Source organism: Pristis pectinata, chromosome 11 (genome assembly GCF_009764475.1).
Source record: "Pristis pectinata isolate sPriPec2 chromosome 11, sPriPec2.1.pri, whole genome shotgun sequence".
NCBI lineage: Eukaryota > Metazoa > Chordata > Chondrichthyes > Rhinopristiformes > Pristidae > Pristis > Pristis pectinata.
In genome coordinates, this window is record NC_067415.1 from 31,357,630 (window position 1) to 31,380,919 (window position 23,290).

The 23,290-nt window shown below is 39.7% G+C and overlaps 2 protein-coding genes across 8 annotated transcripts in view; one reads left to right on the forward strand and one right to left on the reverse strand.

Annotated features, from left to right (window-relative positions):
• The window catches only part of zmym2 (zinc finger, MYM-type 2), a 116,067-nt gene extending 104,158 nt beyond the window's left edge, over window positions 1-11,909 (reverse strand). For 2 of the 3 annotated variants that reach the window (XM_052026524.1, XM_052026523.1), the window contains exon 1: window positions 11,854-11,898. The gene's annotated coding sequence lies outside the window, so the exon portion shown is untranslated. Of the gene's footprint in view, window positions 1-11,853 lie in introns of all 3 variants that reach the window. The other variant, XM_052026522.1, reaches the window with a different exon arrangement.
• A 212-nt stretch (window positions 11,910-12,121) lies between these two features.
• The window catches only part of LOC127575698 (paraspeckle component 1-like), a 103,351-nt gene continuing 92,182 nt past the window's right edge, over window positions 12,122-23,290 (forward strand). For 3 of the 5 annotated variants that reach the window (XR_007957118.1, XM_052025656.1, XM_052025657.1), the window contains exons 1-2: window positions 12,456-12,872; window positions 18,590-18,891. Coding sequence is in view for 3 of the 5 variants with exons in the window: in XM_052025656.1 (XP_051881616.1) it covers window positions 12,558-12,872; window positions 18,590-18,891 (617 nt within the window). In the remaining 2 variants the exon portion in view is untranslated. Of the gene's footprint in view, window positions 12,873-18,589; window positions 18,892-23,290 lie in introns of all 5 variants that reach the window. The other 2 variants (XM_052025655.1, XR_007957117.1) reach the window with 2 other exon arrangements.

Below are 23,290 nucleotides of genomic sequence, written 5' to 3' on the forward strand. Positions count from 1 at the left end.
GTGGAGAATAATATTATTCAGATATCACTCAATTTGTGTTTTTTGCTTGCTTGATGTGAGAGCTGATCAATGCTGCGAGGGCCATGGGCCATATAGAACGTCTGTGAAGAATGACACCAACAATCTCCTCAACAAAACAAGTTTTAAGGATTGAGAAGGATAATGAGGAACAATGGAGGAAGAGGGCAAAGATAAATACTAAAAGAGGGAAAGAAAGATGGATTGAAAGACAAGAGAAAATTTAGTACAAGGCAGCATAATGTTAAAATTAGAGCGGGCCACATCAGAGTGAAAGCAAGAAATATTTTCCATGTAAAAGATAATGGAAATCTGGAATTCTCTTCATCAAAAGGATGCTAGTGCAACTGAAATTTTCAAAGCTGAAATCAATTATCAAAACAAAATGTGTCAGAACCAAAGTAAGACAAGGTCTAGGAATCGAATTGTTAATACAAGCAGGTTTACATTTTAGGAGTGTGGACATACATTTTTATAAAAATTATAAGCATGAAGTATTGCTTATATTCATAAATTCCCCTGAGCATTTAGCATGGACTTGCAAACAGATAAAAAGTTAATGGGGAAAAAAGTATGAAATGGCATTAAAAAAAAAATCAGAATTCTGTACAATCCAAAAGAGCTTTAAACATAAACCATATATAGATGTTACCCCTCCTACAAGTGGCCAGATAGTGCTGACCTGTTACTAGTTTTGAAAGTTATATATCACAGTTTGGTTTTACAGTCTTCTTCTGCACCCTATCCACTCTAAAGATGCCAAATTCAAAACTGCATGCATCAACGTGATTAATTTCTCTAACTTATGATTTCACCTGGAGCTGATTTTAACCAATTCAAATGTTTCATTATTTTTTGTAGGTGGTTATTTCTCTTAAATTGCATTATGCCCTATCACACAATAAACAATTGGTGATTGCATATGTAGCAAAAGCCAGCAATAAAACGGGAATTATCACTTTTATGTAATGATGACTTTAATGCAAGGTGATATTCAAACCTACAAACCATTCTATAAAGTTAGATGGCAGAAACACTCAAGAAGTCATCAAAATTTCTTAATTACTACCTCATAATCACCCTAGTGTTTCTTCTATTCTCAATATGCACAAGCAGTGAAAATAACAGCATCAATATTTGGATAATTATCCATGGTGTGAAAATAATTAAGCTATACAAGCTAAATATTTTAATTCAGGTTAACACCTCAGTTTGATTAGGTTTTGTTCATGACCAACAAAACAGAGCAGCTGATGCTATGAGCGATTTTTAAGTAAACTGCCTTTTACCACGTGCTCTATACTCAATGCAGGTGCTCTGTGGAATAACACAGTTGTGCTGTCAAACATTTCCAATGTTATAAAAAAGTTAATTTCATCAAAAGATTCTGTTGACTACTTCAAGTAAATATGTGCATAAGTGTATCACTGCAACAAATAAATAACCCGTAATGTTGAGTTGGGACCTTGTAGTAACCAAGCAAAACTGATATTTTATTCGTCTTTACAGAATTGTGCTTTGTAGGCAGATGCGAAATATCTTAAATGTTTTGCTTAGGCTAGTTCTGCTGTAATTAGTTAGTTCTGCTATAATGATCCTCCCTTGTTAAAATAGCTCATCTACAGTACCACTAAAGAATAACTTTTACAGTGGCTGCTGGAGTCCTATAAATCTGTAGCAGTAAGAATCAACTCAAGAAAGGGGAAAAAAATAATTGGACCACTAAATATATTTAAAAAGGTAGACAAAATTCTCTTGTAAATTTCTGATCATTGGAATGGAGTAATTGGCAGTTTCCATCTAATCTCATCATGCTGAAACAACGGTCATTATTGTTAAAGATACTGGAATGACTCTGGGTAGAATAAGGGTTCAGATTTCCAGGTCAAGTGTGGCACTCTTTTGTGAAGAACGAGCAACCTGCATTACACATCCAATTACAAAATAACAGGTTATCTGGTCAATTATCACATTTGGATGTGTGGCATCAGTAGTATGTAAATTGGCTGGTGGATTTTTTCCACATTAATTGGTTTGGTGTTCCAGAGGACAAAAATTGTTCTGTTCTCCTCCCCCATTCTGATATCACAAGATCACAAGACAAGGTAGCAGAAGCAGGCCATTCGGCCCACCGAGTCTGCTCCAAGGAAAGGGAAATAGAAATGAGAAATGGGGAATGGGGGAAGAAGAAGAAAAAAAAACCTATTCTAATCCCAATTTCTGGCCTTATCCCCATATCCCTTGATATCCTGACTATTTAGATATCTATCTATCTCCTCCTTGAACGCCCCCACTGAGCTGGCCTCCACTGCTGTATGTGGCAAGGAGTTCCACAAATTCACCACCCTCTGGCTAAAGAAATTTTTCCTCATCTCTGTTTTGAACCTGTACCCTCTAATTCTAAGATTGTGCCCTCTGGTCCTGGACTCATCCACCAAGGGAAACAGCCTAGCCACATTTACTCTGTCCTTTCCTATGAATATTTTAAATGTCGCTATGAGGTCCCCTCTCATTCTCAGTCCAAGAGCCGACAAACGCTCCTCATACGTAAGCCCTTTCATTCCTGGAATCATCCTTGTAAATCTCCTCTGAACCCTCTCCAACGTCAGCACATCCTTCCTAAGATGTGCGGCCCAAAACTGCGCACAATATTCCAAATGAGGCCTCACTAGTGCCCTGTACAGCCTCATCAACACTTCCTTACTTTTATACACTATACCTCTCAAAATGAATGCCAACATAGCATTCGCTTTCTTTACCACCGATCCGACCTGGTGGTTAACCTTTAAGGTACCCTGCATGAGTACCCCCAAGTCCCCTTGTACTTCCGTGCTTTGGATTTTCTCTCCTATGGAGCATACACCATGGAAACAGGTTCCTGTTTCCATGGTGTATTCCAACCATCAAGTATCCATTTACAGGAACTCATTTTATTCTCTCCATATTCCCCTCAACTCCCACCAAATTCCACCACTTGCCTACAATAGGGGCAATTTACAGCAGCTAATCAACCTACCAGTCTGTGCAGATTTGGGATGTGGAAGGAAACCAGAGCATTCATAGGCAACCCAGCCGGCCACAAGGAGAACATGCAAAATACAGATAACACTGGAGGTCAGGATTGAACCCAGCTCAATGGATGTGCAAGGTGGCAGCTCTACAGGTGTAACATTCTGCCATTGCCAGCCACTCAACTTGTCACACCCTTAACCCAGCTGGTATGACTCTTTTCATCTCAGTCAACAGATTTTGGATTGAAGTCCCATTCCTTAGACTAGAGCTCAAAAATCTAAGTTTACACTCCAGTACAGTATGGAAGGAATACTGTAGTCATGCGTGACATATTTTGTTTAGCATATCACACAAAGACCCTTTATTTGACATTTATGTCCAGGTCCCCATTTTGTGTGTTATTTTTGTTACTCCCATATGGGCATTATTGCATCTCCCAAATCAATGTTTCTAGAAACAGTATTATTATGACACTGTGGTTTGTGGATGCATTCTGTGTACAAGTTGGCTTTCTGTATTAAAATAGTCATGTTTCAAAAGTTAAGAGCTTTGGGAATGTTCCAAAAACAGTTGTACAAGACATCCTAAATCTGTGCACTTTTTTCCCCCCAAGACCCACATTACCCAATCCATTACATTCTGATGTTAGTCTTTCTCAAACTCCGTATCTGATTCTTGCTTTTCTCTGCAATTACACCTATTTGGGCCGAATACCCTTACCCTCAACAAGCCTGCTTCTCATTCCCATCCATCCTTACTACCCATGCTCAAAGATGGTTTGATTTCAATGTGTGTTTAAAGAAGTCATAAAGGTGGCAGAATACAAGGTTAACGGCAGGACTCTTACTTAGCAGTGTGGAGGAACAGGGGGATCTTGGGATCCATGTCCATAGATTCCTCAAGGTTGCCACACAGGTTGAGAGGGTTGTTAAGAAAGCATATGGTGTGTTGGCCTTCATCAGTCAGGGTATTGAGTTCAAGAGTCGCGAGGTGACGTTGCAGCTCTATAAAACTCTGGTGAGACCACACTTGGGAATATTGTGTTCAGTTCTGGTCACTTCATTATAGGACGATGTGGAAGCTTTAGAGAGGGTGTAGAGGAGTTTTACCAGGATGCTGCCTGGATTGGAGAGCATGTCTGATGAGGATAGGTTGAGCAAGCTAGGGCTGTTCTCTTTGGAGCAAAGGAGGATGAGAGGTTACTTGATAGGGGTGTACAAGATGATAAGAGGCATAGATCAAGTGGACAGTCAGAGACTTCTTCCCAGAGCAAAAATGGCTAGCATGAGGGGACATAATTTTAAGGTGATTGGAGCAAGGTATGGGGGGGGGGGGGGGGGGGGGGGGGGGGGGGGGGGGGGGGGGGGGGGGGGGGGGTGGTTGGTGTCAGAGTTAAGTTTTTTTTGTTAGAGTGAGTGGTGGGTGCATGGAATGCACTACTGGCAGAGGTGGTGGAGGCAGATACATTAGGGACATTTAAAAGACTCTTAGATAGGCACATGAATGACAGAAAAATGGAGGGCTATGTGGGAGGAAAGGGCTAGATAAGATCTTAGTGCAGGATAAAGTGTCAGCATAACATCAATGGCCGAAGGGCCTGTACTGTGCTGTAATGTTCTATGTTCTATCTAGCATAAAGGAGAAAACTACATTTTCATACCCACCCCCCGAGACTGGAATATTTTACAGATGGAAGCTTTTAGAATCAAATTGTTATTAACTTAAAGCGTGTGATTAAATTCATTGGATTTCTGTTTTGAAAATTGAAATATCAGAAATCCAAACTACTCTCAACCATTTCTCTTTATTCTGCCCTAGCTACTCTTTCTAAAGCTTACAGGACAATGTCTACAATTAGACATAAGACAGCCACTTCAATTTCACCTAGTTTGTTTTAAATATGGAGTTTTCATTATTGTAGAGCATTTGAAATTTATGGTCCAGCTCTTTTTTGAATTTTGAAATTATTTTCATTCAACTTATTTGGAGATTATTGACAATTTTTTTTTGAGGGAAAAACAACAGACAGAAAATTTTCAGAAAGCAGTCTGCAGTACTTGTGGGAACTTGGTGAACAGGAGAAACTATCGTTGATGCTTTTCTCATGAATGTAAACATGCTAATATATAATGAAAAATAACACAGAAGTGAAACATGTGGAATTTAAATGTTGGAGCAGAATATATTTAATAGCATTGGATAAAATACAACCAGGCAATATTTAATCAAGTAAGATTAAAAGTTATTATCCATCTTTGGCATATTGTGGAAATATGATAAAATTAATCCAAGACTAGTAACACAGGATACAGTCACAGACAGGGAGAATATCTGGATGATTTAATAAGTTAACATTGTGAAAGAACACAACTAATGGTGTGCTAATTGGTAGAAAATTTCATAACCACACGACTGCTACCATGAAAGAAAAGTTGGACATTTTTTTTCCATTATTAAGGCAAGAGTTTATTTATAACTGGCTCTCAAGCTGAGTCAAGCACTATGTGACGTAGTAGCTAGGTACTTAGAAAGGATTGCAAGGAAATAGATAGTGGTTCAACTGCCAGAACTATGAAAATGCATCAGAATTTCTCTGATCATGGAAAATAAAAAAGTAGCAAAATAATTGAAAAATAATTAACAAAACAAAGATACCCGAGGATTGCAGCCAAAGAACACATCAAAAACTTGTCTTTGTATTTTACAAAATAGCAATGATAATGTAAATTGGCTTATTATTGTCACATGTACCAACATATAATGAAAAACTTTGTTTTGCATGCCATCCATACAGATCATTTATTGAGGTAGTACAAGGGAAAACAATAATAGAATGCAGAATAAAGAGTTAAAGTTACAGAGAAGTGGAGTGCAGGCAGACAATAAGGTGCAAGGCCATAATGTAGGTATTACTTATTGTATCAATTCGTCATTGTATGCATATTGAGTTGAAAAGCAGAAAAGTCTGTTAAAATACATACATAGACAACGATAGTGGAGAGATCAGGGTGGCAGGAGACCAAGGAGAGGAAATCAAAAACAAAAATGTTTGAATACTACATTTAACTAAAAGATAAACATTTCATAAACTAATTTGATCTTGCAATAAGACTACTATACGACTTGAAAGGAATGATATAGTTGTGCATTCATAGACAGAATCTAGTCATATAGAATTAGAGGTAATGTTACATACTCACTGTTTTCTAGGCTAGCAAATAATAAAAACATGAGTAAATTTGTATGCAGATTAGAGAAGAGGTGAATTATTACCAGATACTGGTAACTGACAACGCAACTGTTGCAATTTAGACTTGAATAGTAACAATATGGAGCAAAAAGGAAGAACACATACTATTAAGGGAGAACTTTCTTGATCCACGTTTCCAGCCCAAGGTGGAAAATCCAATGAGGATCTAGTTTGAGTGCAGTGATGTACAACTTTTTTGTGGCAATGTCAGATTTACAAACCTAACTACTGCCGAGGGTCACTCACAAGAATGTGTAGATAAAAATTAATCATATTTATATTTACTTCAGTCACATTGAAAAGACAAATTCCACAGCTCTTGCTGCTCCATTCACCATCTCCTCATTGCTCCCTTGATGTTCCACTTGCCACCTCTCCAGTGCTCCTTTCTACCTTGCCAAGGACCTCAGCATCTCCCATATGTTTTTTAAAGCACTCGAGACTCCCTCTGATTGATGAGAAGGGTTTATATTTGGACAGTCCAAACGAAAATCAACAGTCACCAAAACCCAGTGGAGCACTTGAAGTAGGCCATGTTTTGCTGCACCACTATACTGTAACCTCCTCATGAACAGACCATTCAAAAGAAAACATCAGTATTGGAGGAATTAATGAGTGAAAGGTAACAAATCCCCAGGACTGAATGACCTGCATCCTTGGATTCTGAACAAAGTGGCTATGGAGGCTCTAAGTACAGTAGCTGACATTTTTTTTCAACTCTAAAGCAGTTCCCATTGATTGGAAAGTAGGAAATATAATTCCACTATTTAAGAAATCTGGGAGAGAGAAAACAAGGAACTACAGACCAGATGGAACTTACAGACCAGATCAGAGTGCAAAATTCAGGAATTTACTATTAAAGAGTTTAAAAACAACACTTAGAAATAACAACAGGATTTATAAGCAGCAAATCAAAGTTGGCAAATCTAGTTGAGGTTTTTGAGGCCGTAACCAGCAGAACAGATAAGGGCAAATTAGTTGACATGGTGCTTATACAAGAGATCATTAAGCAAAATTAGACCACATGGCGCTGGGGACAGTGTACTGATGTTCACTGAGGATTAATTAAATGGACAAAAAAAGCAGGAATAAATGGGTCATTTTTAAGATTGGAGGCTATGACTAGTGAGGTAATGCAGGGATCAATGTTGGCACCCTCACTGTTCACATTCACAATCTATGATTTGGAAGAGGGGATCAAGTGTAATACATCCATGATTGCTGATGATACAAAGCTGGGTGGCAGCGTGGGCTGCAAGGATTATGGACACGTTTAGCAAATGGGCAAGGATATGGAAGATGGAATACAAATGTAAAAAAAATGAAGTCATCCACTTTGTTGGAAAAAAACTGAAACATGCAGTATTGTTTAAATAGTGAAAAATTGGAAATTGTTGGTGTTCAGAGGAATCTCAATGTCCTTGTGCACAAAATAACTAAAAATTAACATGCAGATACAGCAAGCAATTAGGATTTTGGCATACGAGGAGAGATTAAATAGACAGGCCTATAGTCTCTTAAATTTAAAAGAATAAGGTGACCTCATTGGTACAAAATTCCTACAGGGCTTGACAGGGGTGGATGTCTGGGTTATGCAGAATCACAAGAGCTGGCCACTTTGGACAGAAAAGAGAACAATCTTCTATGCCCAGAGGAATTCTCTATCCAAGAGGGCTGTGGAAGTTCAAATGCACAAAAGAGACAGATGGATTTCTAAGAAGTAAAATGAAATAATATATAGGGAAAGTAGCACTGATGCAAAAGGTCAGCCATGATCTTATTGAATGGCAAGCATGTGAGTATGCTGCTATTTCACAAGTTCTTACATTTTCTTCAAGCAAATTCTGAATTAAATCATTTCCTCTCTTCACAAATTCTGCTAACCCGCTGAATATTTCATGCCTTCTTTGCCTTAAATACAGATTTCCTGCACACACAATGTTCTGACTTCCTTAAACTAATGTAGTTTGGGAAGTTACAACAAGCATTAGGATCACAGAGCATGAGCCAATAGCAAACTTTGTAGGATTGAAGCTGGCTGAGCAGCTGGAGATGAGCAGCAAGATGGGACAGAAGAGAATCTCATGGTGCTCTGCACATGGCAAGTGCAAGCAGGCCCATCTCACAGGTCAGACATGACCCGCAGATTATTAACCAAGGGCCTAGTGACTAAATCCAGCATGTTTCCATGGGATATCATTTGGTGAACAAGGATTATAAGGTTTAGGATATTTAGGAAAATGGACAAGGATCAGTCAAGTACACAAATACTCAACTAGAGAGGTGTAACTTCAGTAAACATGGACAGACAATGCATTGCCTTTCATTGCAAGAGGTTTTGAATACAAGAAAAGTGTCATGCAGCAACTATTTTGAGACTTCAACAGGAATATTGTGTACAGAGCTGGTCGAGAAAAATTGATAGAGGAATGCAAAGGTTCACCAGATTGATTCCTGGGATTGAGTGGGGATGGGTGTGGGCAGGATGGTGTCTGGAAATTGTCTTTTGAGGAGAGATTAAGCAGGCAAGACCTTTTAGACTCTAGTTTAGAAGAATTAAGTGGTGATCAAACTTAAACACAAAGTTCTTACTTGGCTTGACAGGGTGGATGCAGAGGTAACATTTCCACAACCAAGATGTCTAGAACCAAATGTCACAACCTCAAAAATAAGCATTCCGTTATTGTTTTCCTTTTGTACCATATTGATGTGTATGCAATTATTTGTCTGATGGCATTCAAGCTAAGCTTTTTTTCCTGTATCTTGGTACATGTGACAATATTAAACCAATTATCAAAGGAGCAACTATTCAGGACTGAGGTGAGAAAAAAAAGTTCACCCAGAGAATCTTTGGGATTTTCAATCCCAGGAGGGTGGTAGAGACTCAGCTGTTGATTCTATGCAAGACAAATATATAGGTTTTTGGACATTAAGTGAATCAGGTGATATGAAGTCAGTAAGGTGGTGCTGAGATAGAAGGTCACTCATGACCTTATTGAATGACAGAGCAGGCAAGAGGGGCAGATTTTATATTGTTCACACTCATCTATAATTGGAAGATGATGTTTGACAATCTCCACTGAATTTTGTCAAAGTTAAAGGGTGGTTGAGAGCTGTGAGAGCATGTGACTATCAATGGATAAAATATCCACATTTCAGAATAAAATGTATTCAGAGGACTAAAGCTCTGACTGTATTTGGGTATACAAGAAAAAACATCTAAAATCCACAGGTGATTTAAATATTGTAACAATGGCAGATGGTAAAACACCTCTAAAAGACACTGACAATCTGGTGAAGTAGGCAGACATTTGTAAATAGAATTTAATATAGTGAAGTAGTTGTGATGCACTTTGGTAGGAAGAATAGGGAAACACAAAATAAATTAAATGATACAATCTTAAAGGAACTACAGGAAGAGATATCTGTGATTTATGCACATAAATCATTGATGATATCAGGACAAGTTAGAAAAGCAAATGGATCAGCTTTATTAATAAAGGCAATTAGCACAATCTCTAAAACATTAATAAATAATGGTTAAGCCTCAACTAGAACAATGTGTTCAATTCTGCACTATTTTTATAGGCAGGAAGTCAAAGTCTTAGAGGACGCAAAGGAGATTTGCTAGAATGTCACTAGAGATGAGGAAGTTCAATTAGCAGAAGTTGTACAAGCTGAGAAGGTTGGGAGAAAATCTGATATCGATAATCATAATCCTTCATAGCTTTGAATAAAGAACCTGGCCGCCAGAAGAGATATTTTTGATTGGTTGGCAAGAACAGCAGAAATAGGAAAAAATTTCTACTCTGAAATGCACACCTAGAAAGAAAGCATACTCTATATCCACACAAAATGCTGAAGGAACTCAGCAGGTCAGGCAACAGAGGGAAATAAACAGTCACTGTTTCGGATCCAGACCCTTCATCATGACATCAGCACGAGTTCCTCCAGTATTTTGTGTGTGTTGCTCCAAATTCCAGCATCTGCAGAGTCCCTAGTGTGTCTATTTCCAATTTCAAAAGTGAATTGAATAGTAAAAAGGGGACAAAATCTTCAGGGCTCGATTTGAAAATGCTGGGAAAGTGAATAGTAAGAATGGTCGATCAATGAGGTGGCACGGCCACAATTTACCAAATGGCTTCCTCCTTTGGTGTATCCTGTACCCTGTACCCTTGTTAGTCTCAGGTGACGGAGACACTACGTTCGAGGCCGAAGTTTGAAGCGAAGAATATCACACTAGTCAAGGATCAGTTAACGGATTCAATTGTGTTAAACAATTCTCGATCACGATTAACAAAGTACAAGCCGGGAAGAGCAGAGAGAGAGAGTATAAAACATCCCCGCAAAGAAAAACCTGATTTGCATTTCGCTGCTAAAGTGATAATGCCCGAGTTTAGCTACAATTCAAACCCAACCAGTAACGCATCACAAAATATACCACCAGCGCCTTTAATATTTGTTTTCTTAAATTTTTAGATAATGGAGAAAGAGGCCAATCCACAGGATTTCCACTATTCTGAAACGTTTGTTATTAAAAGTAACGATTCGGCAGATGGCAAGTTTCTATACCGCCACAATATAGACTAACAAAAGCCGTCAAAACAGGAGTGCTGAACCGCTTTGCATACGTGAAACGCAAGAAGGGATTGAATCAAGGACAGCGGTTAATTCCAAAATATGGGCTGGATTTTTTTCGAAAATCTTTTCAAACCCTTCTTATTAGCCTACAGCCACCAATCACAAAAAAAGTTAAGTATCAAGATCCATAAGAATACCATCTAACTGGTAACAAGGAGGGCACATTACTTTGTTTTTGTGGCCGAGAGGCGGAATTAAGAAAAAGAAAACATCTAAATTAAGAGGTTAGCACCAATCTCCGCGAGGTTCCCTTCTCCCCACCCCGCCTTCAACACACGCATCAAAATCGCTTGTGGCGAGCGTCGGTGCGTTTCCCTATTCACACCCACAATGCTGGCAGAGAAAAAATAACTACCCATTCGGGATTAGAAACCCGAGGAAGGGGGCAAAGGGGTGAACGTTAACAATTTAGTAATTAATAATAAATTAAATAAAAAGCTCAATATTGGTTAAAGGTACTTCACTCCCATAAAACTGTTATGGGGGAGAGAAAGAACAACAAACAGCTTTTTCTCCAACTGCAGAAAAACACAATAAAAATGCCCCAATTGCTCAATAAAAATATAAATAGTTTGGGATTTTCGCTTTATTTGCGATACAAACTGATTTCTAAAAACGTGTAAAATTCCCAAAGGAAGAACATTTTTCCCAAGACTGCTCTCTTCCTTTCCCCCCTCCCCCCAATCCCTCGCGAGTTTACCCCCTTCGTTGCGGTACTAACGCACGTCCGCCATTAGAGAGCGAGCGAAACAATACGTGCGGGGGATTAAAAAGGGAAAATTAGAGGCGGGACAAGTGAAACTTTACTCAATTGACCATTATTTTCACTGATGGAATCCTAAAGCTGCATTTTACTTGTTTTGAACCCAAAGCCGTTATAACAATTCAAGAAAATAAAGGTTAAAGCAAGCATGGTTAATATCACATCTTACCCGATTTCCCAGAGATCTACACCGACCGCACTCGTTCCAGTCCCGGGCTAGTCTTCACGTCACCCTAACTTGATAATTGAAGTCCCGCCTTTACTTCCTACTGGTTGGTCAATTTCTAGCATTTCTCGCAAGAGGGACGGTATCCTGACACATCTGTGGTTATCTCGTCCGTCACTCTTTATGACGACAACGTCTTCCCGTCAGCACGTTAGGTTGATTCCAGAGTTACAGCACATTGCTTATAATCCTCGGCTGAAGAGGGCGCTCTGTGATTGGCGGGGAATTGAGTGGAAACACATAAAAATAAGGAATTGATCAATTTACTTCAAAAAGCCACATGGAAAATAAATTTAATAGAGGAACTTTTTTAAAAAGGAAAGTAAGATTTTTCATATAACTGTCTATACAATACTGGCAAATAGAGGCAATGATTGATGGGAATTGTCGTTTAATCTGAAATACCCATTTCAAGAGCAATGCTGAACCTAACGGCGATGGAAAGAGAAGCCTGGAACTCCCACAATGCACGACAGTTGACGTAGCGTCACTACCTCGACGTCATTCAGTTTCAAGCGCCTGGAGGCTGTACTGTGGCCGCCATTTTGAGTTTATATGAGGGAAGTCGCGTCGTTTTTATTTCATCTCGATAATCAGATTTCTGGAGTATTTCGAAGTTTTCTGATTGCAGAGCACGTATATCAGAAATGCAGTCGAATCAAATTAACCGGAATTTAAAGCAAGTGAAATTGGAGAACAGTCGTAATTCCCCAGTAAAAAGAGAGTATGACACGGCGGATCTTGAAGGAATCGTGCCTGGCGAAGAAGGTGAAGCCCTTACAGTGGATATTAAAAATTTTCGCAGGCCAGGAGAAAAGACCTACACTCAAAGATGCAGGCTCTTCGTTGGCAATTTACCCACTGATATAACAGAAGAGGATTTCAAGAAATTGTTCCGGAAGTATGGGGAACCTTCCGAGGTTTTTATCAACCGGGACCGCGGGTTCGGTTTTATTCGGTTGGTGAGTTGAACATGTGTTCGTTCATTCAAACAGCTCAATATTCTTGTATAAAAATAAGAAAAATATTGGGAATAGTGAGTAGGCTAGGCTGCATCAGCGTAGAGTCAATCAGAGTTCGCGCTTCGGGTAGTTTTTCTCGAATACTTGAGTTGGGATCGAAATTTACGTAGTTTAATTCATACTATTTAAGGTATGAATTAAAACACTTGTAGTGGACATCTTAAGTCTGGTCATGCTTTATTCGGGAATGTTATAATTGCTGACAAGTTGTGAAATCTAATATTTCGATTAACTTGGATATTTTGCAATTGCATCTGAAAGTGAGGTCCACTGGGAGATTTAGTTGAGACGGTTTCATGGATTAAAGGTACTGCCCCCCCCCCCCCCCCCCCAGATGTGCACTTACTTGATTGATTATTTTTGTTTGGCGTAGTATTGTCCTTTGGAATTTAAATACGAACCTTCTAAAAGGCATGCATTGGCGTCGAATGCCTGCAATACTTCCGTCGCGTTTACCGATCTGAAAGGCAATCAAGATTAATTATGACTAACAGGGTAGTAAACCTGCCGTTGGCGGTCGTACTGAAAGCTTGTCTGGAAAAGTGTTAGTATTCAATGTATTATATGTTAAGTTCTTATTTTTAATTCCATACGCGTAAGCGATTGACAATTTTGTCCCAATAAAGTCTCAAGGAACACATCAGAGCCCATGGTCGGGCTAAAATCTGAACATGTATGGAATAATATTTCAACGCATTCACTTCGCAGAATAATGTATTTTGCAACTAATATTTTCAGTGTTGACGATAACGTAATGTGTTTTCAGAGTGCTGCTGATATGGTCCATTTTGATTCTGTAGCTTAAAGGAATTTGCACCATGTAGTTTCATTAGAAATATTGTCAGTACAATTGTGCCTTGGAAGCTTTTCAAACAAAATATAATATTTTGAGAAATAAAAGCTGGAAATACTCAATGGAAAAAGAAAGTCTTGTTTCAAGTCTAAGACCCTTATGTCAAAACTGGGAAAGAGAGATAACAATTTTTAGTAGCAAAGAAGGTGGGTGAGGGATGGTAGAACAAATAGGATTATCACTGGATGGGGTAAAAGCAAATGACTCAATGTCACAGCTGTATTATGCTGTCATGTGTTGTTAATAGCAGGACCATGGGGTATGCTCCGCTTCCTAGACTATATTAATCGAAAGATAAAAACTGAGTAACGATTACAGGTGGATGAATGGCCAGCTCTGATACAAACAAGTTGAATGTGTTGTCTGTATTTGATTGTGGAACATTGCAGTATACCCATATGAAAGATGAGGTGCTGCTCATGAATCTTGCAGCAGAATGGGAGGCCATAGACTGGTGGATCAAAGTGAAAATGCAGAATTAAAGTGGCAGAAAACTGGAAGCTGAGGGGATATAAGAGTCGAGCAGAAGTCTCTACTTGAAATGTCGACATACACCTTTTGCTGTCATGGGTGCTGCTTGACCCACTGAGTTCTTATAGTATTATTTTTTTTGTTCCAGTTTCCTGTTGTGCAAGGCAAGGGTCACATCTGCAAACTGAATGCAGCTGCTCAAATCTGTGTTTGGTTTCGCCAATGAAAGGAGACCACTTTGTGAACATTTTTAGAAAGTTATTTATTTTTCTTTTGAGCCCATATTAACTAGGATTGAAAGGGGGAGGCGAAAGTTGGGGAACTGTGGATCATTTTGTTTCGTATCTGTTGTCAAATTGCTGAAATTATTACTAGTGGTGTACTTGGAAAATAATAACTTGGTAGTAACATCATGGTTTTGTGAAAGGAAACTTGCATTTGACAAAAATGAGTCATTCCTAACTATATAGTTATAAGAAATGAGTAGGAAGCTACTGGATATAGTGTATTTGGGTTTTCAAATATTTAAAGTATACATGGTCTTTGCATAAAATGAAGACTTGCCTTTTAACCAGTTGTCTATCCAAAATAAAGAACATTAAATAATGGGAAGAAGTGGACTGTTTTCAGGTTGGTAGACTTGCTAGTCAGGTGCCCTGAGATTAATCCTGCTGTGCCTTTGATATTCACAGTTTTTATTACCAACTAAGATGAGATGATGTGGACATTTGTTTATGATTCCGTGGGCTGAAAGGAGGATGCCAAGAGAGACTACAAAAATATATTGAGAGGTTAAGTGATTGAACAGGAAGGTGAAAAATGGTGAAACAAAATGAGACTATGTGCATTGGAGATATAAAAGACTGCAGGTGCTGGAATCTGGAGCAACAAACAATTGCTGGAGTGACTCAGTGGGTCAAGTAGCATCTGTGGGATGAAAGGAATTGTCAATGCTTTGGGTCAAGAACCCTGCATCAGGACTGAGAGTGGAGAAGCTAGATAGCCAATATAAAGAGGGAGGAAGAGTGAGGGAGGAGTCTGGGGTGATTGGTGGATGGTCATCACCAATCGCCCCAGACTCCTTCCTCACCCCTTCCCTTCTCTTTATACTGGCCATCTCGGCTCTCATCTCTGTCCTGATGCAGGGTTTCAACCCAAGACATGACACCTGAGATATCTGTAAGGCAATGCTGCCAGTTAGCACATTCCAGGCTGCAGGAGTAGATACTGAGGGGTGTACTGAAGCTTGGTGCAGCCAATGCAAAGCTTCGGTGGGGAAGGACCACAGTATAGGCTCTTTCCGCTACCAGACGTGGAGGGGCTGAGTTAGGTGGGGAAGCCCCTCCAGCAATGAAAGGGTGCATCACCCCAGGGGGCCACATGAGTGGTAATGGTTTAAAAAAAGTGTTAATGCTGCTGAATGTATTGACCAAATGACACTAAAAGTGTACAAAGTTTTTTTGCAAGTTTTTTCAATTTTTGTTAATATATTTTAATCATTAATAGTTTATTTTCGAGCAAAAAATTCCTTTCTTCCCACAGATGCTGCTCGACCCACTGAGTTCCTCCAGCAGATTGTTGCTTGAGAATATGTACATTTCAGTAGGAAGAAGAAAAATGACTGCTTGGAGCCAACATTTAAATGTTAATGTGCTGCTTCCTGAGAGCATAAACTTGCAGGCTTAGGAAGCAATTGGGAAAGTTCGTGGTACTGGAAGGCCTTTATTACAAGGGGTTGAAATATTAAAAATGTCCTTGATTTCATTGCACAGCTTTGACATTTTATTTAGAATTATGTGTGTATTTTGGATTTCCGTACCTAAAGATCGACATGCCCTGCAGTCAATCCACTTTGAAGCTAGGGTGAACTGATTGTCTGGTAAGAAAGTTTAAAAAGATGAAATGACCTACGAGTGGGATTGATAGGGTAGATTCCTAGAAGCTATTTATGTTTCTGGAGAGTATAAAACTAGCTTTGCAGTAAGCAGTAAAGGTTGAGATTTGGTAAATATTTAGATAAAGTTATTTGGAAATTGGGCAAAAATGTGTTCAAGACTGATAATCAGCCAAAATCTCACTCTATGATCGAACAGACTTGAGGGCGTGTGATCTATTCCTGTGCCTATTTTCTTTGTGATAGGATTGGTTGTCACATTTGGCCCATCAACGTCTAAATTGTGAATTGAGCCTATGAGTTGCGGTTGAATCAAGGGTATGGCTTCATTTTTTTTCCCTAGAAGGATACATACACTATATCATTTTTTTAAAAGAAAAAATAAAACATGCATGCACAAGGGTACCACTTCTCTTCATCATTTATTGTGATCAACTGGTGTGGTACCTCATTCAATTTGAGGTTTTTTTCCCACATGAAGGGAATTTAAACTGCTTTTGGATAGAGGCCATTGAAGAGGCATGGAAACAAATTTAAATATACAAATCAACTATTATCTGTAGAGCAAAAGAAGTGTTACTCTTTTTGAATAGTGTCCAGCATGCTTTAAAGGAATCTTTAGTAGATTGTTTAAAAAGAATAGCAATAACAAAAAACAAAATAATTTATTTCACCACGCTTAAATTATCTGATCAGCCTGTAACCTGAGAACCAGTTAGCTAGTTACCTGTTTAGCTTTGTGAGAGAGTACAAAGAGCTTGTTTTTTTTTTAATTAAATGTGACTGTTAAATTTGAGAAATTGAGGGGCCGGGAGAAGTGGATGAACGCTATATATGCAAATGCAACATTGAAGTACTGTTAACCAGTGGCCTTAGGAGTACATTGCAATCTGATTTGACACTAGGCTACATATTTAATTTCAAATTTCTTGGATGCTACTAGGGGCCAGGGTGTCATTCCCTGAAGTGGGAAATGCAACTAGGGTTATGAAGTAACTGTCTGTGAAACTTGGCTGTTCTAATCATTATGAAATTTGGAAATCGTAGTGGGAAAGTAGGTATGTATCCAGTCAAATTGAGACCCAAGCCATACTTGGGCAAATTTATTTGCCTACGGTTGGACACACAAGATTCTGTGGCCCTGTTTCAAAAAAAACACATGGAAGCATTGTCCAGCACCATAGTGTGAACAGTGCCTTCATTAATATCTCTGAAATCTGGCCATTGTTGCGTTTGTTATATGTGAATCTTTACAAATTGGTTGTTGCATATTTCTAAGAAGTGTATGTAAAGTCATGAAAGGTAGTGCATTAATTAAGTCTTTTTAGATAAGTTAGGGTGTGCTGGTGGTGAAATTAGTGGGAAAGAAATGGGACAAAATATTCTGATTGTTCTGCATAGAATGTGGAGTGAAATTTGGTAAGGATGTATTTAAACTGAAATGACAGATGGTTTGGTAAAGGGCTATAATAGTGCCCAGAAAACATAAGCAGTGGGGACATATTGAGAAATGGTGTCAGTAGAAATAAATTCAGAGGGCTGTGACCAGTCACTCAGAACAGAGGGTGATGGATTTCTGGATATTTGGGGGATAGTATGGGTAAGTGGAACTGAGGTGGGAGTTTATTCATGAACTTGAGTGATGCTAAGGGCTAATTAGTTTGCTCCTAATTTCTTAGTTCCTAAGTTCTTTGGGTAAGGAATGAAACATGAAAATTGAAATTATTCTGATTTTTTTTTACCTGCACAGTAAACAATCTGCTGGAGGAACTCAGTGGGTCAAACAGCATCTGTTGGGGGGGGGGGAAGGGAGGAAGAGAGGTGCGGGGCAGGGGTAGGATAAGGAATTGTTTTTTTTAAGGTCGAAACCTTTTTATGCTGGGTTTCAAGCTGGAATGTTGACAATTCCTTCCACTACACCCCTCCTCCACAAATTGTGTTTAAACCCCCTGAGTGCTTCCAGCAGGTTGTTTGTTGTTCCAGATTCCAGCATCTGCAGTTCCTTGTATTTCCATTTACCTGCACAGTCCTTCACACAGAATCAGTGACCCTTTTCAAACAAAATGCTTACCAGCCTTCCTTGGCATAAAGCTGAGACCTGAATGTGAAACCTATCACACTTGCTCTTCAATAAGACACTACTGCACCATTGAGCTCAATGAGAGTACATTGATGAAGTAGACAGGATCAGTGATGTCCTGTCTGATAGCTCTCTGTAAAAACAAAAGTAAATCAACTTAAAGCTTTTGGATGACCTTTGATAAACAAGACTGTGTTGGAATTATGAAAGTGTGATTCAAGTCTTAAAGAAGAATTTTATGAATCTCTTGTGGATTGCCTTCATTTAAATCTGTGCTACTGGAACGCCTAAAACACTCAAATTTTGACAAAACAGCAATTAACTTGCACTTCCAATTGATACCATGCTTTCTCATGTAGGAAACAAGGACATTGGCTGAAATAGCGAAGGCTGAACTTGATGGTACAATGCTGAGGAATCGACCTCTACGTATTCGCTTTGCTACTCATGGAGCCGCTTTGACTGTGCGGAATCTTTCACCGGTTGTTTCTAATGAGTTATTGGAACAGGCCTTTTCTCAGTTTGGACCAGTAGAAAGAGCAATAGTTGTTGTTGATGACCGCGGGAAGCCTACAGGGAAAGGTTATGTGGAATTTGCAGCAAAGCCTGCCGCTCGCAAAGCACTGGAAAGATGTGCAGATGGAGCATTTCTATTGACATCGTAAGTTTGTTTTCATTTTCAGGTATCTCCTAGCTGCATTTCCTTTAATCTTAAGCATAATTGTGGTCAGAAAAAGTAAATGTTGTTTTAATTCCTTGAAGTACTTGCATGACTTCTTTAAAATACAACTGTAGCAAATAATTTGTAGTGGCCTTGAATTCATTTACTCTTGCTGTTTTTGAACAATTTGTTGGAATTTCTTGGTCTGTTGCAGTAGATTCCATTCTAAAGTATTGAGGCTTAAGCTTTCACAAAGTATGTGAATTATCTTTTTCTTGAGCAGCATTTCTATTTTGATTGGTAAAGGTGTGGATTTACCAATCCAAATATTAATACTTAAGAAATTTTTTCTTGCGAAGTGTTGTAACTTTTTAGTCGAACAATAATAGGTTAGGACAAAGAAATGTCCTGTTTCATTTCAACATCAGCTCTCATTTTAAAGTTTCTTAATGCCATGGCATATTAATAGAAATTGGATAATGATTAAGATTTACAAAGGAGCTAAATTCAGGGGAAATAATTTAAGTAAAAATTTATAAATCAGGAGTGTTTACCATTGTTTTTCCAATGTTAAAACTCAATCTCAGACAAAAACACCCAAACCCTTAAAAATACTGCAATACAAAAATATGAAGTAATACTTAAGAACAATTAAATCTAAAGATAAAAGCATACATGCTTAGTGAGTACACCTTTCAGGGCACTCAGTAAGTGGAACATAAAGGCTTTCTCTCCACCTCCCCGGCTTTCATTGTTGCAGATCTCTCTTGATCGTCATTTTGATGAAGCACACACTCACACTCTAGCCTGGAGCAGTTTTAGTTATATAGGGTACTCGGAGGATTAGCCTCCTTATTTAAGGAAGGGTGTTAATGCATTGGAAGCACTTGAGTAAAAGGCTTGCTATTTTAATACTTGAAATGGGAAAGTTGTCTTTGGGAATGGGCAGATTAGACTTGTATTCACTGGAGTTTGGAATAGTGAGAGGTGATGGTTGAAATGTACATGACCTTGAGTTGTCTTGAAAGGATGGATGTGAGGAAATCTTGTTTTGTGGGAGGATCTAGAAGTTGGTCACAGTCTCAAGTTAAGGGCAAACTTTTTTCCCCCCTGAACCTCCTGAGTTATTGGGATGCTCTTCCTTACAGGCAAGTGAGAATAAAATCTTTGAGGCAGATTCTTGATTTAAATGGTGAAAGGTTACCACATTGAGGATACAGTCAGATCAGCCATGATTTTGTTCAATGGCAGAGCAGGCTTGAGGGACCAAGTTATGGTCTCCTGCCCCTGATTTGTTGTGGTGGGTCGGAGGAAGTGTGAAGCAGAGTTGTCACTGCTCAGCTGATGGTGATGGAGGCAAATATGTGCACCAGTGGCATCAATGGTGCTTGTCTGTTTGAAGGCAAGGGGTCATTCATTAACTCTGCCTGGTTGAGCTGGACAGCTGTTCTCTTATGATTTTAAAATAAAATTCTTGTACTAGAGCATTCTATTTTCCATTATGCATCAGGATCTGTGCTTGATGTTGGGATTGTTTTCTCTGAAGGTGGCTGTTATTTTCACAGTGTAACTACACCCTGGAAATGTTTGTTGAACTGTTTTGGTGGTCATGTTATATCAGTTGCTTCTTGCTCCTACTGGGTGGTCTGTCCTCATTTGTGAGGTCTGCCTTGCAATTCCACATCAGCCTCATTTGCCAGTTGTTGGCGATTTCATAGGTTCGTAAACTGAAGGAGAGTCGTGAATACGTTCTGTTCATAATTTCCTTTTGTTCCCCATTCATTGTTGCATGGGTTAGGTCATTTCAAGAGTGATTGATGTAGTCAAAGTCGATAGTTGCACTTATCATATGTGCAAGTACATGTATGCACAGGTGCAATGAAAAACTTACTTGCAGCATCATCACAGGCACATTAGCATCAGATACATAATATTCCCTAGAAAAACATCAATTAAATTATACGCAATTTTTATCAGAAAAAAACACAATTAGAACAAAAAGTCCATTGTAGTCATAAGGTTGTTATACAGAGGTGGTGATTAGAGTTCTGCAGGTTGGTTTAAGAACCAAATGGTCAAAGGGAAGTAGCTGTTCTTGAACTTGGTGGTGTGAGACTTCGGGATTCTGTACCTCCTGCATGATGGTAGCTATGGCGTGGCCCAAATGGTAGAGATCTTTGATAGATGTTGCCTTCTTGAGGCAGTGTCTCGTGTAGATACTACCATTGGTGGGGAGGGATGTGCCTGTGATGTGTTGGGCTGAGTGCTCTACTCTCTGCAGCTTCTTACATTCCTGCTCATTCGCATTGCTCTACCAGACCATTATGCAACCAGTCAGGATACTTTCAGTCTGTGGTTATTTTGATTGTATCTGTTCTAGAGTTCCTATATCGCGAGTTTGTCATTGCTATTTGACTCCAAAATAACATGCCTCAATATATGTAGTGGACAAAAAAATGATGTTGGAGAGGGGTGACTTTTAATGTGCAGCTCCCAAGGGAATCATCAGATATTCCCATTTAGAACTCTACAGCCACAGAGACTGCAGTGAGTAACATTGTTTCAAGCTATTTAAAAGAACTAAAGATCTTAAAACCTGACAGACTCAGGAATCCAGACCACCCAGGGAACGAGTGCAGCAGCTAGAAGCTTGGAGGAGATTTCCATTGTCTCAGAAAATGTAGCTGCTGGAGAGGACTCCAGGTAAAACAGAAGCGCAGGGCCCCAAGGCTACCCTTTCCTACCATCATCCTGGCTAATGTACAATCTCTGGAAAATTAAAATTGAAGACCTCTGAGCAAGGCTGCAGTACCAGAGCGACATCAGAGACTGTTGTGTATTTGCTTCACAGAGACATGGCTCACCCCCAGCACTCTGGACACAGCGCTTCACCCTGAGGGCTTCACCATCCACTGTGTGGACCAGGCGGCAGAGGAGCTTTTATGAGACTACTTTGAATTGGCGGACTGGGCCACGATTCAGGGATTCATCTTGGGATCTGAATGAATATGGCCCAGTTTTGGCTGTCACCAACTTCATCAAGACCTGTATGGATGAGTGTGTGCCTTAGAACATAGAGTTTTCCCAAACCAGAAGCCCTGCATGAGTCAGGAGATTCACAGTCTGCTAAGGGCTAGATCTGTGGTATTCAAGACCGGTGGTCCAGAATCCAACAAGGAATCCAGGTACGACCTATGGAAGGCCATTGTGAGAACAAAAAGGCAATTCTGTGTAAAGTTATAGACACAATCGGGTGCATGCCAGCTGTGGCAGGGATTGCATATTGTTACTTCCTATAAGGTGAAACCTAACAGCATAAATGGCAGTGATGCTTCATTCCCTGATGAGCTCAGTGCCTTTTATGCATGATTTGAGAAGAATAATGCTACACCTGTTTAATTCCCCACAGCATCTGGTGGCCCTGTGATCTCTGTCTCTGAGGCTGATGTCAGATCATCCCTCAAGAGGGTAAACCCTCATGAGGCATCAGTCCCCTATGGTGTACCTGGCCGGGGACTGAAAATCTGTGCTGATCAACTGGCTGGAGTGTTTGAGGACATCTTCAACCTTTCACTGCTGTGGTCTGAGGTTCTCACCTGCTTCAAAAGGTCTGCAATCAAGCCGGTGCCCAAGAAGAGCAGGGTGAGCTGCCTCAATGACTGTTGCCCAATAGCACTCACATTTACTGTAATGAAATGCTTAGAGCTTGGTTATGGCTAGAATTAACTCCTGCCTGAACAAGAACCTGAGCCCACTGCAATTCACCTACTGCTGCAACAGATCTAAAGTGGATGCAATCATACTGGCTCTCCATTCTGCTTTAGAGCACCTAGACATTCACACCACCATCCTCTCAGTATTAATCACCAAGCTTCACAACCTGGGCCCCTATACCACCTCCTGCAACTGGATCCTCGACTTCCTTATCAGGAGACCGCAGTCAGAACAGAGCGGTAATAACATCTTGCTGAAAACCAAAAGAGACGCATCTCAAGGATGCGTATCTAGCCCGCTGCTCTACTTTCTGTACACTCCTGACTGTGTGGCCAAGCACTGCTCAGATGCCATCTACAGAGGTGCCGCCTCAAGTTTGCAGATTACGCCATTGTTGTTGGTAAAATCTCAGGTGGTAACAGAGGCGTACAGGAATGAAATAGATCGGCTGGTTGAGTCATGTCACAACAACCTAGCACTCAATGTGAGCAAGACCAAGGAATTGATTATGGACTTCAGGAAGTGGAAGTTGAGAGAACACACACCAGTTCTCATTGAGGGGTCAGTGGTGGAAAGGGTGAGCAGCTTCAAGTTCCTGGGCATCAAAACCTTGGAGGATCTGTCCTGGGTCCCAACACGTTGATGCAATCACGAAGAAGGCAGGCCAGTGGCTCTACTTCATTAG